At 55.0% G+C, this 12628-nt stretch overlaps 1 protein-coding gene across 1 annotated transcript; it reads right to left on the bottom strand.

Moving 5' to 3' along the window:
- Positions 1-1081: 1081 nt before the first annotated feature.
- On the bottom strand, positions 1082-8601 carry BNIP3 (BCL2 interacting protein 3). The gene is made up of 6 exons (XM_063405075.1): positions 8454-8601; positions 6024-6213; positions 5309-5393; positions 3246-3352; positions 3013-3162; positions 1082-1979 (listed from the first exon to the last, which is right to left on the bottom strand). Exons 1-6 carry the CDS (start codon positions 8488-8490, stop codon positions 1928-1930), a joined length of 621 nt encoding a protein of 206 aa, XP_063261145.1. The 5' UTR covers positions 8491-8601; the 3' UTR covers positions 1082-1927.
- Between the last annotated feature and the right edge of the window lie 4027 nt (positions 8602-12628).

Genomic DNA, 12628 nt, shown 5'->3' with positions numbered 1-12628 from the left:
GCCGGGGCTGCTGCCCCCGCTCCAGGACACAGCGGAGGTGCCAGTCGTGGAGCTGTTTTCAGCAAATGCAAGTGGAGGATCAGTAAAAAGGACGGGATGGAATCTCCTGTAGCCCTGTTTGCTTGTGCCACTTTCAATTAGCTTTTGACTGTTTTTTTGGAATTTTTATCCTTTTATCGAAAACCAGATGTTAATGCCAAGTTTGCTAAACTGCCTAGTGGAGCACCCTGGTCCAGTGAAAGGCAAGGGGTGGAGCTGGGTGGGGCAGAACTGGGTGGGCTTTAAGGTCCCTCCCAGCCCAAACCCTTCCGGGATTGCTCCTGCCCATGCCCGGGGCAGGCCCGCCCGGGGAGCGGCTCCGGGCCATGGGCTCAGCCCCCGGTGCTGGGCACGCTGTGAAATCGGAGCTGCAGTCACTTCACCGAGTGATGACAGAGCCTGGAACATCTCAGAACCTCCGTGCCCAGCAGGAGCCAGCGCGGCCCGGGGCTGTGACAGGAGCTGGGGACACTGGCAGTGACACAGGGACACCGTGGTTTAACCCCTTCCCTTCTCCAGCCAAAGCCCAAAGGTTGGCTCAGCAGAGATCTGCGCTGTCCCACAGGAAATGGAAGCGGCTCCTGAGCATTCGGGGGGTTCTGATCCCACCTTTGCTTTTGGCTCCAGCCTCAGGGGACAGGTCTGGATTGGGGATTAGGAAAAATTCCTTCCTGGAAAGGGCTGCCCAGCCCTGGCACAGACGCCCAGGGCATCCTGGCAGGATTTCACAGCCTGTGGATGTGGCACTTGGGGACATGCTCAGTGGTGGCCTGGGCAGTGCTGGGGAGCGGCTGGACTCGATGCTCTGACAGGGCTTTTCCAGCCTCAGTAATTCCATGGTTTCCAGCTCCTCAGGAGCATCACAGCCGTGTGTGTGTGCAGTGAGTGCAGGTTACCCAGGGCCTGCTGAGCTTTGTTTGATGCTGCTTCCATGGAAACGTCTCAATTCCACGTCAGGAAGTGACCAGTGGGAAAGGGGCAGGCCAGGAGCCTCAGCCCCTGCCAGCCATTACTGGAGAAAAAGGAATGAGGAAACTCCGAGTTCACCAGGAACCTTTTTATTTAAATATATAAAACATGGTATTTTGGCAAACATTCATTTTCTCATTAAATAAAGTAAAATCACTGAAGGGAAAGGCATTGCATCAGTAAAAACCAAGGAGAAGCCACCCTGTGGTTTGTGTGCGCAGGGCTGGGGGCAGGTGCGGATTTATAGGGACAGGTAAAGCCTGTAGCAACAGCCTGCAGTACGTACAGCAGGGAACCTGGAGTAACTGCTAGGGGTTAAATAAATGTCCTGGCAAAAGCAGCGTGTCGTAGGCACTAAATCCAAATTCTACCTCTGAACTAGGACAAACTGATGGAGTTTTACCCACGTGCTCATCTCTTCCCACTGTGTCTCAACACCTTACACCTCCCACCGAAGTGAACTAAGCAACAACCACCAGAGGAAAATCTGCCCCGGGGCGGTGGCAGCCCCGGGAATTCCCGGATCAATCAGTAAGGCCACTCTAGTTTGGGCTCATCCCTCCCTGCGGGGACTGCGGGAGCAGTGACAACATCCCCACCACGGGCACGGGAGCGGGCGGGCTGCGGAAAGCTGGGACTGATGGAAACACGGAGCTGCTCTAATGCTCAGGTACTTCACTGCAAAGCACTAAGGGACATCACAGCATCTGCCACGTGCTCTAGGGATTGATCCAGCAGGGATTGATCCAGAGGGCTCTATGTGACACGGGAGCTCCAGCGTCTCCCTTCCCATTTTTAGACTAAACTAAAACAGGACACGGACAGGACACACACACACGGCGCCACGACCAGCTCCCCCTGCTCTGCACCTCTGCTCCAGCTGCGCCTGCTCTGCTCCAGCTCCGCCGTCCCGGCGCCTCTAGAAGGTGCTGCTGGAGGCCGTGGTGGTCAGGCGCCTCCCGATGTAAATGCTGCGGGTCAGAGCGCGCGGTCAGCCAGGCCCTGTCCAGAGCCAGGCCCTGTCCAGAGCTGGGCCCTGTCCAGAGCCGGGTCCTGTCCAGAGCTGGGCCCTGTCCGGAGGCAGGTCCTGTCCGGAGCCGGGCTCTGTCCGGAGCCGGGTCCTGTCCGGAGCCGGGTCCTGTCCAGAGGCAGGTCCTGTCCGGAGCCAGGCCCTGTCCAGAGCCGGGTCCTGTCCGGAGCCGGGTCCTGTCTGGAGCCGGGCCCTGTCCGGAGCCAGGCCCTGTCCAGAGCCGGGTCCTGTCCGGAGCCGGGTCCTGTCTGGAGCCGGGCCCTGTCCAGAGCCAGGTCCTGCCTCTGGGATTCCCGGCAGGAGCAGCACTGCAGCCGTGCCCAGCAGGAACAGCCCTGCCCCAGAGCCAGCCCCAGAGCCTGCCCCAGAGCTGGCCCCAGAGACTGCCCCAGAGACTGCCCCTGCTCTGGAACCACTCCCCGGCCCCAGAGACTGCCCCAGAGCCGGCCCCAGAGCCGGCCCCTACTCTGGAACCGCTCCCCGGCTCCAGTTCCCCACGCTGATGTGGGAAGGAACCTTCCACTGTGTGTAATGGCCTCAGACAGTCACACAGCCCCCATCCTCCCAGGAGGGGATTTAAAAATACATGGAGTAATTTAAAATAATATTTAGTAGTTTTAAATCTACGTCTGTGGAATTTTAAAATCTATTCAATATTAGCTTTTTCCTTGGCTGATCTTCTAGTGGTGAGATTAAGAGTCCCATCTCCAGTGGAGCCAAGTGTTGTGTGACTGCAGTTCCAGTGTACAGAATTCCTCATTTCCCTGCCCCTTAATTGTTCTGAGAAATTCCCAGACAGGGAGAAAATCAGAAAACCTCAACCATCCAGCAATACCACAGGCAGGAAGCACCATCTCTCCCCCTTCATGGAGACATGTTACTCTTGTCTTGGACAAAGAGATCATTGGGAATCAGAATTAGGCCACAATGAAAGCAGGGAAAAAACCTATTTTTTTTTTCCAACTGAACCTTACCCCAGTCCAATGGCCAGCAGGTGAGAGAGCAGCAGGGATGGGAGGAAAACCTTGAGGAATTCAGCAGAGAATATCCCGCCTTTCTTCATGACACTGGTGTTCCTCATGCTGAGCGTGGCTGTGCGCCGGGGGTGTTTGAAGAGGAACTCCCTGCATTTGGGGAAGGAATGTGGGGTGTGTGTTTGGCCTGGAGAAGCTGCGGGGGCTCCCCCAGCAGCTGTGCCAGCACTCACTTGGGTGGGATGTTCTCGGGCCGGCTGGACCAGTCCCAGATCCAATCCGCGTTCTTCCTCAGCAGCCGCTCCACCTCCCTCCTCCTCTCCAGGAAATCCTCCTCGGACTGCAACCAAGAGCCACAGCAGTCAGCACCCAGCCAGCACAGTGGGGGCTGCCACAGCTCCTGCTCTGCACCAGGAGCCAGCTCTGACACCTTCCCACCCCTCCCCGTGCCCTCCCGTGAGGTGTTCACATCCCAGATTGAGATGGGGAGCAGGGAGATCCATCCTCAGAGTGGAGTAAGAATACCCCATACCCCATACCCCATATCCCATACCCCATATCCCATACCCCATATCCCATATCCCATACCCCATATCCCATACCCCATATCCCCTATCCCATACCCCATACCCCATATCCCATACCCCATACCCCATATCCCATATCCCATACCCCATATCCCATATCCCATACCCCATATCCCCTATCCCATACCCCATACCCCATATCCCATATCCCATACCCCATATCCCATATCCCATATCCCATACCCCATATCCCATACCCCATATCCCATACCCCATATCCCATATCCCATATCCCATACCCCATATCCCATATCCCATACCCCATATCCCCTATCCCATATGTGCCTGAGACAGCACTGCCCTGGCAGTGAGATTCTAGAGCCCAGTGTTTAATCCTCACACACAGACCCAAAATATCCCCAGTTCCAGCCTGATGGACACTGGGCACAGGGATTATCCCAGTTCCAGCCTGATGGACACTGGGCACAGGGATTATCCCAGTTCCAGCCCTGCTGGACACTGGGCACAGGGATTATCCCAGTTCCAGCCTGCTGGACACTGGGCACAGGGATTATCCCAGTTCCAGCCTGATGGACACTGGGCACAGGGATTATCCCAGTTCCAGCCTGCTGGACACTGGGCACAGGGATTATCCCAGTTCCAGCCTGCTGGACAGCGGGCACAGGGCCTGCTGCCCACGCTCAGGGCTGGCATTGTCCCTGAAGTCCCCGTGCAGGGGTGTGCCCACGGCAGCAGCCCCCAGCCCCGGCTCTCTGCAGTGAGAGCACAAACGCTGAGTCAGGGCAGAGCTCCTGGCTCAGCTCAGCTCCCCTGCACACAGCCCAGGCCCGGGATAAAAATAGATCCTGCTCCCAGAACTCCAGCAGCTCCCCATGCACACACACGGGAGGGAAATAAAACTGTCCAGCCACTCTGATGGCTTTCCAACTTGGGGTTATTTGTTCTCAAAGTCTAAATAATGACTTTTAAACAGCTGAAGGGTGTTTCTGACAATATAAAAATAATAATTTCCAGCAATAATTAACTTGCAGTACCACATTTAGCTAACCTAAAGCCGGGTCCTCAGAGTCTTGCAGGAGTTGCAGAAATGATGCAGAAAAAAATCACTTCCTTGGAATACTTCCTTCCTCAAAATGTTTTGTAAGTTATTTTTTTCATATTAAAAGCTAATTTATTACACTCAAGACTTCAGATTTCAGCCTGTCATCCTGCAATAAGCCCTGTATTGATTAAATATGGTCAATGTACAACCTTTCCCCCACTCTTGTTGCAAATGTGTTTATTCATTTTCCTTGCAGGGTAAACAAACCTACAAAGTGAAATCAGAAAGAACAGGGAGTTTTCCACAGCAGCATGTATTCAGGTTTGGTATTAATTGTTAAAATACCTGGAATCAAAGCTATGGCAGGGCTTGGAAATTGTGTAATTTTGGCTACCATATTTAAGTGACTGTAGAAATTCTTGCTGCTGGCAAAATAACTTTTAAAATTCCTACTAAATTGGTGGAGGTGCATTTCAGCATCGGTGGGGGATGCAGGAAATGTACCCCATCAGCAGCCAAAGGGAGAGGGGAAATACTTCTGAAAAATCCCAGTCACAGACTGGAAAGACCAAAACATCCCTACCAGCCTGGATCTGCCAGGGTTACTGTGGGTTGTGGAAAGTCTCTGCTTCAGCAGCGTCCCCTGTTATCCCCCAGGCACAGGCAGTCAGAGCTCCCCTCTGGCAGAGCGAGGGGAGGATCTTACCTGGAAGCTGTTCTTCTCCCCACTGCTGTGGCTCTCTACCTCCAGAGCTCTGTGACTGTCCTGGGGGGTCTGGGAGCGAGGAGGGCTGAAGGACCAGGAGAGAAGGAGGTGAAGGTTTGTGGGACACCCTGGGAGCTGGGCACAGGAGTGCCCTGCCCACGCCCCAAGGGCTGGATGGGGCAGTGCTGCCACAGCTCAGCCACCAGAGTCCCCTCAGCCCCAGCTCTGAGCCCCAGCCCTCTGCACACCCTCCTGCTGGGCCCGGGCTCTCCCACAGGAACAACAGGCAGCCAACGAGGAGTGGAAGTGGGGTTTGCTTGGAATCCCCACCGGCCAGGCCAGGCCAGGCCAGGCAGTTCCACATCCCGCTGTGGAGTTCCAGTCCTGCAGTTTGGGATTTCCAAACACAGCTTAGGCTGGAGACCTCACGGCCCATCAGAGTCCAACAAATGCATTAATGGCACTGCCTGACCACCTGCCCCAGGGCTGAGCTGCTGTGTGACCCTGCTGGAAATCTGCTCTGCTTTATACACACACATGCACACACGTGTTCACATGGGAACACACAGCACACATAAAACCCACACCCTATGTAAACGTGTGTTCTATAACTAGGCACATGTATGTAAATGCACCCACACAGGATTTGTCTTTGCCCCTGGGACACCAAACGTCCTTGGGGCCTGTGGTGACCTTGGCAGCGGCCCCTGCTCACCTGTCACAGTGGGAGCTCTCCCTGGAGCTGCTCCTGCCCGACTCGTGCTGGGCGTCCAGCAGGATCTTCTCCATGTCCCCGTTGTGGATGGACAGCGAGGCTGGCACCTGCTCCTGGCTGCCCGCAGACACGGAGCTGCCACTGCCACTGCCACTGCCATTGCTGCTGAAGTGCAGCTCCACCCAGGACCCTGCTGGGCACAAAGCACAGCTCAGCCACAGCCACGGGCAGGAGAGCCACGGCCCTGGGGCTGTGCCCGAGTGACACTGCAGGGACACAGAGCCAGCCCTGCCTCCTGCTCACAAACAGCCAGGAATGCCAAATGCAGGCAGCTGAGCTGGGAAGGCTCACAGGGCTGGGGAACAGCTGCTCAGTACACTGTGTTTCTCTCTGCACATACAGATCTTTTACTTTGGGATATGCTGAATTTTTATTGTTCAACATAGGTGGCAGTCAAAATAATCTCAAGGACTCTTGCTGCCAAAGTTGAGTTATTCATTCATTGAAATTATTTTGGGCTCCAGAGCCCAGGGACTGTTCTGTGCAGCCTTTTTTCAGTCCCATTTGTAGGTGTTGCTGTTAAGCAACAGCGGCTGTGTGGCAAGGGCTGTCATGGGTTTGCTCCTTGCAGTATATTTAACACGGTCACATGGGCTTTGTTTTCCTAAGGGAGGGAATAACAACTCCCTCCTGGGCAGTGACAGCTCACTGCAGGGCCAGAGCTGCTCCCTCCCCCACAGAATCCTGGAATGCTTTGGGTTGGAAGGGATCCCAAATCCCCCCAGTGCCCCCCTGGCATGGCAGGGACACCTCCCACTGTCCCAGGCTGCTCCAGCCCCAGGGTCCAGCCTGGCCTTGGGCACTGCCAGGGATCCAGGGGCAGCCACAGCTGCTCTGGGCACCCTGTGCCAGGGCCTGCCCACCCTGCCAGGGAACAATTCCTGATTCCCAAGAGCCCATCCAGCCCTGCCCTCTGGCACTGGGAGCCGTTCCCTGTGTGCTGGCACTCCGGCCCCCCAGGAATGAGCTCAGGGAACAGAAAATACCCAAATTACACAAATGCCACAGGAATCCCACTGTGGAATAGACATGGCCCAGCCACGGCAGAGCAAAAGGAACAGAGCAGTGAGGACAGGGGGAATTCCCGAATTGTGGGGCAGGATGCCTGAGGAGCAGGGAAAGGCCGACACAGGCAGTGGTGCTGGCAGGGCACAGCCCAGGGAACGAAGGCACAGCAGGAGCAGCTGCAGGGTCCCTCCCCAGCAGCATCGCAGGAATGCAGGTGGTTTAGGGTGAAGCAGGAACGTCAGACAAGCAAAGATATCTCAGATATCCTGGCTGGGAAGAGACTGAGGGCTCCAAAATCAAAGGGGAACAGCACAAAGCCAAACTGAGTATTTCCCTTCTAAATACAGAGACCATTACCAGCCAAAGTACCACCAAACCTGCTGGATAAAAACATTCCAGGCCACCGAGTTTGGAAGAGCCGCTTTTCTTCAAAAGCCCTGTTCCTTCCCAGCGGGTTTGCTGCTGTCTGATCTGTTTGGGAATTTTCCCTCCACGTGACAGTGCCCGGTATGTGGCAGGGAGTGTGCTCAGAGCCAGACAAACCCTTCCCTACCCTTTCCCCCGAAATTTATGGGAGCTCAACTTGTTAGCAAAGAACGACTACAACCACTAGAGCTCAAACTAAGACTTTATCTGCTGAAATCTTGCTGGGGGCAGCGCTGGGAAAGCAGGATAAAGCAGGGAGAGGATTGGGATTGCAAGAGCAAGAGGACAGTAGATGTGGTTTACAATTTTCCCTTTTTGCCCTCTCCTTTTGGACACTCCTCAGAGAAAGGCTGTGCTGGAGCACACGGAACAGGCTGTGATATCTTCATTTAAAGAGAAAAGAGGCTGTGTTTTTACGAAGCTGGAAGTACAAACAGACCAAAGCCCACGAGAGGCGATGCAGCCCGGCCAGACGAGTCACGGGGATGGGCTCGGGACAGAGGGTCAGTCACGACATCCCAGCCCAGGACACATGGGCGACCACAGGCCAGAACCGCGAAGTACCGGATCGGCACTGGAAAGCTTCATTTTCCTAAAATACAGCTTCCAACGCTTGAAATTAAGAGGCAGAATTCCACACAGCCATGAGAATATCGCCTTAAATCGCTACAACTACCGTGTCAACCGCACTGTTTGTGGCCGCACTGGGATTTTTCCCTTTCTCGGCGAATTTAGTGCTATGTAACAGCTGACTGACCCGACCCGGCTCACAGGCACATCCACCCGGCCTCCTCCCTGAGGCGGGGGGGCTGGACACGCACTGCGGCGCGCCCATCCCCGAATACCGCGGCCCCCAAGGGCCCCGCGCCGCCGTGGGCGGGCAGTGCCGCCCGCCGTGCCCGCGGTGCCCGCGGTGCCCGCTCCCCGCGGCCTTACCCTGCAGGTTCTCCTCCTGAGGGCTCTGTCGCGACATGGCTGGCGGGCGGCGCGACACGCACTGACCGCGCAGCGCCCGCGCGCAGCGCCCGCCGTGCGCCCCGTGACGTCAGCGCAGCGCCGAGCGCCCATTGGCCGGCGCGGAGGGGCGGGACGGGGCGCGGCGGGGCGGGGCTGGGGGCGCGCGCCCCCTCAGCGCCCTCCCCCGGGCTGCCATGATGGGGAAAATGGGGGGAAATCGGGGAAAATGGGCGAGAAACAGGGAAAATCGGGGAGAAACGGGGAAAATCGGGGAAAAACGGGGGAAATGGGCGAGAAACAGGGAAAATCGGGGAGAAACGGGGAAAAACGGGGAGAAACGGGGAAAATGGGCGAGAAACAGGGAAAATCGGGGAGAAACGGGGAAAAACGGGGAGAAACGGGGAAAATGGGCGAGAAACAGGGAAAATCGGGGAGAAACGGGGAAAAACGGGGGAAATCGGGGAGAAACGGGGAAAATCGGGGAGAAACGGGGAAAATCGGGGAGAAACGGGGAGAAACGGGGGAAGTCGGAGCGAACGGGGCCGGTCCCACAGAACAGCCCCAAGAAAATGAATAAATAATAATAAATTAATAATTTATTAATAAATAATAATAATAAATCTCTTCGTCTTTAATTGACGCGATGCCATCGGGGCTCTCGACAGCGGGAACCACTTAATTTGTGTTGTCATTTGAAAGCAGATACTGATTTACTGCTGGGACTTTGTAAAGTCAAGTGCACAAAACCTGATTTTATTTAGGCAAAGTATTAACTCAATTAAAGCGTGCAGGCTTTTTTTGTCTTGTCTGGAATCGTTTTCACTTGTGCCTTTCTGCAGCTGAGTCAAAAAGCCCGAGTGGAATACACCAGTGAATAGTCTGTGAGTTACTGCACAGTGAGGAATATTAACATTGCTTTATAACCTTCGCAGAAGAGCGGGTCAGGATGCAATGGATGTGGGCATTGCACTCTGTCTAGCCCATGGCTGAAGAGGAGGAATGGAACCAGTTCTGTTGTACCGAGGAGCTCGGGGAGGAGCTGTCCATGGCAAACAGAACAGTTTCACTGGCAGCAGTCCGAGGCGGTTCGGTGTGCGCGTTCACTGTGGCAGCGCTCTGCTGCTCCCTGCCGCCCGCCCGGCTCCCCCGAGCCGCTCCCGCAGCACCGCGGGCTCTGCCCGGGAACGCGCTCGCTGCTGAGCCCGGCAGCGCTCTGCGAGGAGCGGGGCTGTGCGGGGAGCGGGGCTCTGCGAGGAGCGGGGCTCTGCGAGGAGCGGGGCTCTGCGAGGAGCACTCTGCGAGGAGCGGGGCTGTGCGAGGAGCGGGGCTCTGCGGGGAGCGGGGCTCCGCGAGGAGCGGGGCTGTGCGAGGAGCGGGGCTGTGCGAGGAGCGGGGCTGTGCGAGGAGCGGGGCTGTGCGAGGAGCGGGGCTGTGCGAGGAGCGGGGCTCTGCGAGGAGCGGGGCTGTGCGAGGAGCGGGGCTCTGCGAGGAGCGGGCTCAGGGCTGCCTGCCTCGGGACGGACCGTGCAATCACAGAACCCCGGAAGCGTTTGGGTTGGGAGGGACCCCAAAGCCCACCCAGTGCCCCCCTGCCATGGCAGGGACACGTCCATTGTCCCAGGCTGCTCCAGCCCCAGTGTCCAGCCTGGCCTTGGGCACTGCCAGGGATCCAGGGGCAGCCACAGCTGCTCTTTCATCAGTCATTGCGTGAATGATTTTATTTTCATGACAAATTTAAAGGCAAAAACTTTTGGGTTATGGACAGAAACGCACGGTGCTGTGATCAGGAAAAAGTGTGAATTTTCCTGTTGTTGGATGAAGTCTTTGAAAGGTTATTTGTTGCACTGGGATCCTCTGCACAGCTGGGACTCGCTCTCATCTTATTTACTTGCATGTCATGGACCAGTCACGTATTGATTAATCCCATTTAAGCCAGAGACAGTGACCCATCTCCTCCACAGACTAAGGCCATGATTTGGGAGTCATGCTCACTGCTCAGACAGCTTCAACTTTGTGTTTGGTTTGCAGCCTGTGGCTTGGGCTTGACAGGCAGGCTCAGCCCAGCTGTGAGGAATGGATATTTCAGGCATTGCTCAGAAGTTGTTTGTAATCCCAAAGAGGTGATAAACCTGCATTAATTTAGAAACAGATAATATTCACTGTTTCTTTGTTTTTTTAATAATGAAAATCAAAGTAATCCATTCAATTCCTAGCAGTACAACGTGAGAGAGTGGGAATTTCAGGATTGACTTGGGAAAATGTGCCTGCAACACCTGACAGGAGGGGACAGCTGGGGGGTCGGGCTCTGCTCCCAGGAACAGGGACAGGAGGAGAGGGAACGGCCTCAGGCTGGGCCAGGGCAGGCTCAGGGTGGGTAGCAGCAGGAATTTCCCCATGGAAAGGGGGCTCAGGGATGGGAACTGCCCAGGGAGGTTTGCAGTGCCCATCCCTGGAGGTGTCCAAGGAATTCCTGGAGGTGGCACTCAGGGCTCTGGGCTGGGGATGGAGCACAGCTGGAACTCTGTGGGCTGGGAGGGCTTTTCCAACCCAACTGATTTGGTGATTCTGTGACTTTTCAAAGGCTCAAACCCTGCTGGAATCGGAGCACTCCCTGTCTCCATCCCACCAAGGGGTTGCTCATTAACCTCCCTGGCTGCCTCTGGAAACGGAACCGTGCGTGTGTTTTGTGCTGAGCACTGCTTGGATTAAGGTTCATCATTAACCACCCAGCTGCTCCTGCGCTGCCCGAGCTGCTGCTGCTCGCCCAGGCTGTTCACATGGGACAGTGCAAGTGTCCCTGCCCATGGCAGGGGTGGGACAGGATGAGCCTTAAGGTCCCTTGCAGCCCAAACCCTTCTGTGATTTCCTGGTTCTCTGCTTTTGTCCCACTTGGAGAGCTAACACAGAACCCTGTGTGCGGTGTGGGTGCTGCCGTGGCAGGGCTGTGTGCCCTGGGCCACCTCTGTCCCATTCCTCAGCAATGCCCACGCGTGGTGCCACTTCTGTGGTGGCTGCACAGGTGATCGATCCCTGCCTGAGCCGAGCTCGGTGTCACAGGGAGCTCAGGACCGCGTGCTGGCACAGCTGGGCACGGCACAAACCGGGGCTTAAACCAAACCCAGGCTGCTGCTGGTTTGCTTTTCAGTCTCACAACAGAAGGAACTGACAACCTCCAGTGTGAATCAGAAAAGCAGAGCATGGAAATTCTTTCAGCTCTTCTCTACTTAGCAACTTCAGGTTTTTAAAGTCCATTCCCGTTTTTGTACAGCTCAGGCCACGGAAGTTGCCAGAGCAATGCTTCTCCTGAGCACTTGCCAGCTGAAAAACAAACCCCAATTCTTTGAGTGATGCAAACCACTGCTGGGTTCTTGCTGTAGGTCACTTACAACACTGCCTGCAATGTGACTTGTTTTGTTTACAAACTCCCACCAAGTGTTGCAATTCAGCTCCAAAAATAGAAAACAGTTTTATTTATCCTGGAGCCCTTGTTGTCACAGCTCTCAGAGCCACAGCCAGTCCTGTTGTCTCCAAGTGCTGCTACATGTCCCTTTGGCAAAGGATAATTGAACCACCAAGCAGGGAACAGGCAGGAGGAACACAGTTTTGGTGATCCACAGAAATAGGAATGAGTTTCTGAGGAATTTGGTTAACAGTCACGTGTTTCTTGTCCTGCACAGTTGTGAGCTTTGGATGGGGGGAAAATGAAGATTTTCAATGGAAAATTCCAGATACCTATCATTGTTTAAGGGGAAAATAATCCCCAGACACTCCTTTCTAAAACTGAAGCTGTGCTCCAGGGTAGGTTTCTGCTTCCTGTCAGCAGGTCATGGATATACACCGGGAACAGTTCCCAGTCTTCTTCCCAGTCTTCACTGTTTCTCATGCCAGGAAGACACAAAATCAAATAAATATGCCCTATATCCTATTTGCTTATAGAGAACTTTGTGGTGTGGGGCTCTTAGAAGTATCTTGTACCCAAATGCTTTTATTTTGTGCATATTTCATTTTGTGATTCATTTCTGAAGGAAAGGGGAATTTTCAGTGGGCAAGTGAATATTGACAATGGATATTTCCTCAAGTATGAGGAGTAGGGGGATACAGCACATGGGGAGTTACAGACCTGCTTTACATCCCTGTGTTTTAGTCCTCAAATT

The sequence above is a fragment of the Prinia subflava genome, chromosome 9 (genome assembly GCF_021018805.1).
Source record: "Prinia subflava isolate CZ2003 ecotype Zambia chromosome 9, Cam_Psub_1.2, whole genome shotgun sequence".
Classification (NCBI taxonomy): Eukaryota; Metazoa; Chordata; class Aves; order Passeriformes; family Cisticolidae; genus Prinia; species Prinia subflava.
The sequence above is the reverse complement of the archived record's forward strand: the minus strand, read 5'-3'. Positions and strand labels throughout refer to the sequence as shown.

Coding starts and splice junctions, on each gene's coding strand:
- BNIP3 (XM_063405075.1), bottom strand. CDS start 8,490: ATGTCGCGACAGAGCCCTCAGGAGGAGAACCTGCAGG. Junction 6,214..8,453: donor TCAGGAGGAGAACCTGCAGG/GTAAGGCCGCGG, acceptor TGTGCCCAGCAG/GGTCCTGGGTGGAGCTGCAC. Junction 1,980..3,012: donor CTGCTGGCCATTGGACTGGG/GTAAGGTTCAGT, acceptor TCTGACCCGCAG/CATTTACATCGGGAGGCGCC.